General features: G+C 44.6%; 1 protein-coding gene across 1 annotated transcript in view; it reads left to right on the top strand.

Moving 5' to 3' along the window:
• Positions 1 to 3: 3 nt before the first annotated feature.
• Positions 4 to 3,635, top strand: part of LOC103738703 (probable 2-oxoglutarate dehydrogenase E1 component DHKTD1, mitochondrial) — a gene marked incomplete at its 5' end in the record, with an annotated part of 51,062 nt that continues 47,430 nt past the window's right edge. Inside the window, 2 exon segments of the mRNA XM_029566295.1 lie at positions 4 to 42; positions 1,067 to 1,261. Of these exon segments, the coding sequence (XP_029422155.1) occupies positions 4 to 42; positions 1,067 to 1,261 (234 nt within the window).

Below are 3,635 nucleotides of genomic sequence, written 5' to 3' on the forward strand. Positions count from 1 at the left end.
GAAGAACGAAAACATCTGTCAAAATTATTGCTAGAATCTCAGGTATAAAAAGTGACAGCTCACCAGGTGTGGTGGCTCATGCCTTTAGTGTCAGCACTTGGGAGGTAGAAACAGGCGGATCTTTCTAAGTTCAAAGCCAGCCTGGTCTACATAGCAAGTTCCAGGCCACGGGGGGCTACAGGGAGACCCTGTCTCAAAAAGAACAACAAAAAAGTGACAGCACATTGTGGTGACAAATGCCTTTAATCCCAGTGCTGGGGAGGCAGAGACAGATAGATCTCTGGGAGATTCAGGCCAGTTGGGGCTATAGGCAGACCTTGTCTCAAAAAACAGAAACAAAACAAACAAAAAAGTAATAGCTAATATTAGTGGAATTGGTCTGCTCATTTCCTATTGAGGAGAGGAAGGTAAGGCATGCGTCTTTATTTACCCTCACTTGCCCCTGTCCTTCCCTATTGCTGCTATACAATAGACAGTAGAACATACCATTTCACTCTGAATAGAAGCAAAGTTGGCCAACAGACATTTGAGCTGTTGGTTCTCCTTGGCATCAAAGTACTTTAATCTGTTTATCTACTTACTCTACAAAAAAATGACCAAATCCTTAAGATTGTACATCTCTTGTTTCCTGAAATGATCCAAAGACTATACACAGAAGTTGTCAGTGTAAAGGAGTGGAACCAAATCTCCATCGTGACTGTGATTAGGGCTCAGGCATGTTAAAGTGACAAGAAGGCTCTTCCCAGTAGTTTTGGTAGTTGAATAGTATGAGACTTTGAAATAAAACCAAAGAGCCTCTATTAAAACTGATGTGTCAGGAAATGGCCTCTGGTCTGGAGGAGCGCACACTTAAGGAGGTGTTCTCCAGTAAGTTGGTTCTACTAAGTTCTTTACAGCCCCTTCTTGTGTCAAGGGTCCTTGGCAGAGCTATGCCTCGATGTCTCTCTCCATGGATATATTATGAAGAGACCAGATGAGGCCACTAGAATAATGTGGGACCTACCTACAGTGAACGCAAGCTTGCCTGCCTTTCACCTGAGCAGCAACTAATATGTCTGTTCCATAGGAGTTTGACCACTTTTTGGCCACCAAGTTCACCACAGTGAAGAGATATGGAGGTGAAGGGGCCGAAAGCATGATGGGCTTCTTTCACGAGTTACTGAAGATGTCAGCCTGCAGCGGCATAACTGATGTCATTATTGGGATGCCTCATAGAGGGAGGCTGAATTTATTGACAGGCCTTCTGCAGTTACCTCCCGAGGTAAGGGTCCTTTCTATATTTCTTGCCAGCACTGTACAATGGGCTGTAGCAGGATAAAACTACTGGTAACTTCTTTTAGAAGCCTACTAGGCCTATGAGCACTTAGGATCTACTATCCAGGAGATAGCTTAGCGAATGGCTGGAACTTAATACTGACAGGTAGAATTTGGGTGATTTTTCTGTAATATTCTCATATGAATCCTTTCTTCTCTCAGGGAAGTTAACAGTTTGTTTCTTCAAGGATGATGTGAACAGAGCTGAATTCTGTTCTTTGAACATGCATTTCTCATTCAATACCACTTGTTCAAACAAACATCTATACAGTCTTACTTTATAAGAAATCATGGATCCATTTGTTTGCAGTTTATAATTATTAGGTTGTGCTAAAGCTAGTAACTTGTTATTGTCTCAAGTGAATGCAGGCATTTTTTATAAGTAATTCAATCTCAACATTCCTTCTCAATTCACCTCAGTTGCTTTGAAAGTCTATCAAAAGACTTAGAGTCAAGGGCGAAGCTATTTTTGTTTTTTTGAGACTATGTCTTGGTATGTAGCCTTAGCTGGCCTGAAACTCACTATACAGACCAGATTGGCATTGAACTTGTGGGTGATCCTTCTGCCTCAGCCTCTTAAGTGCTCGGATTACAGGTATGTACCACAAAATCGGATTCAAGAGTGACGTTCTTTTTGTGTTAGAGAAGATCATATCTAAATAAGGTTGTAACCATTTTGCATAGATAAATATCACTATTGCCAGCAGATTGAAACTAATTATAAATGTTAAATGGACTGCCAAAATTAGGTGGAGCAAACAATTATCTGTAGAAGGATGTGTTACCTTCAAGAGCATTAGGAAATGTGTATGGTGTCAGCCATATGCTGTGTGCTGTGCTGTGTTCTCCAGTAGCCCCAACTATATGAGAGGCTGAAATTTACCTGAGCCTAGAAGTTCAAAGCCAGCTTGGAGGTCTTGTTTCAGTGGCCAAGTTCACCAAGTTCTATATCAGCTGGTCTAAGGTTAAGGTATTGGTAATCAGCTTTTAAAATTACTAGGGGCTGGGGAGATAGCTCATTTCATAAAGTGTTTACTGTCAAGCATGAGACTCTCACCAAAATGCATAAAATAAAACTGAGTATACTGGCACACACTCATAATACTAGTTCTGGGGAGGTGGAGATAGACGGATCCCTGGGATTCACTGGCCAGGCAGCTTAACTTTCTTTGAGTTTCAAGCCAATGAGAGATCCTGTCTCAAAAAAGAATGTGGGCAGTGGGTGAGGAATGGCAACAGAAGTACTCCAGCATGCATGTGCGTGCGTGCACACACACACACACACACACATACACACACACACATACACACACACACACATACACACACACACACATACACACACACACACACACATACACACACACACATACACACACACACACATACACACACCCACACACACACACTGGACCTGGTGGAGCACAATGTGGCATCGGCACCAACAGGAGCACTGGTATTAGGCTTGCACCTAGTTCCTGTAGCATGGGCCAGCCACAGAGGCCAGAGGCATTGGCTCCGGGACTTCAGCAGGCAGGGGGCATACCCCAGTCCCACCCTTCAGCATGGCCTGCATCCCTATGGCTGCCCCCACTTGCAACCCTAGATGCAGGTTTGGATTTCCTAAAATATCCTTTTACTATGACCAGATGCACTTGCTAATGTGACATAAACCAGTGCCCTCTACCCCACTGCAGTGACTTTTGCTGGGAGTTCCTTGGCCTCCCTCGTTGTCCATCAGTGCCACCCCTGACAGGAAAGACAGTTACAGACATGCTTTCCTCTGCTCTAGCAGCTTCCCCCTCAACCTGTATGATGTGGGTGTCCTGAGGCCTCCTGGAGGACTGATCATTTGATCCAGCTTTACACCCTCAGTACCAAGTCCCTAAGATACTGTTTGAGTGGGTGGTAGCCTGGAGCTGGTTGCTGGATGGCCTAAGGGAATGCATTGCCACTGGCATTGAGTCAGTACTGGGTTCCAACAGCTTCACAGTTGTCATGATGTCCTTCCTACCTGTTGGTCCTGTTCATGTGGTACTCTGTTACCATATGAGTGGGGAGTAGCCCCAGTGTCTCACCTTGGCCACCTCCCTCCTTCAAGGCATAGACACTGTCCTAGTTAATTTCTTTATTGCTGTGACAAAAATACTCTGACCAGTACCAACTTAGGGAGGAAAGGGTTTATTCAGCTTACATCTCCCTGGTCACAGTTCATCAGGGAGTCCAAGGTAGGAACTCAGGGCAGGAACTGGAGCTCAGGCCATGGAGGAATGCTGTTTACTGGCTTTGTTCCCCCCCCCCCTCCCCACCCGCTTTTTTTT

This window comes from Nannospalax galili, unplaced genomic scaffold, assembly GCF_000622305.1.
Source record: "Nannospalax galili isolate Female #2095 unplaced genomic scaffold, S.galili_v1.0 scaffold2159, whole genome shotgun sequence".
NCBI classification, from domain to species: Eukaryota; Metazoa; Chordata; class Mammalia; order Rodentia; family Spalacidae; genus Nannospalax; species Nannospalax galili.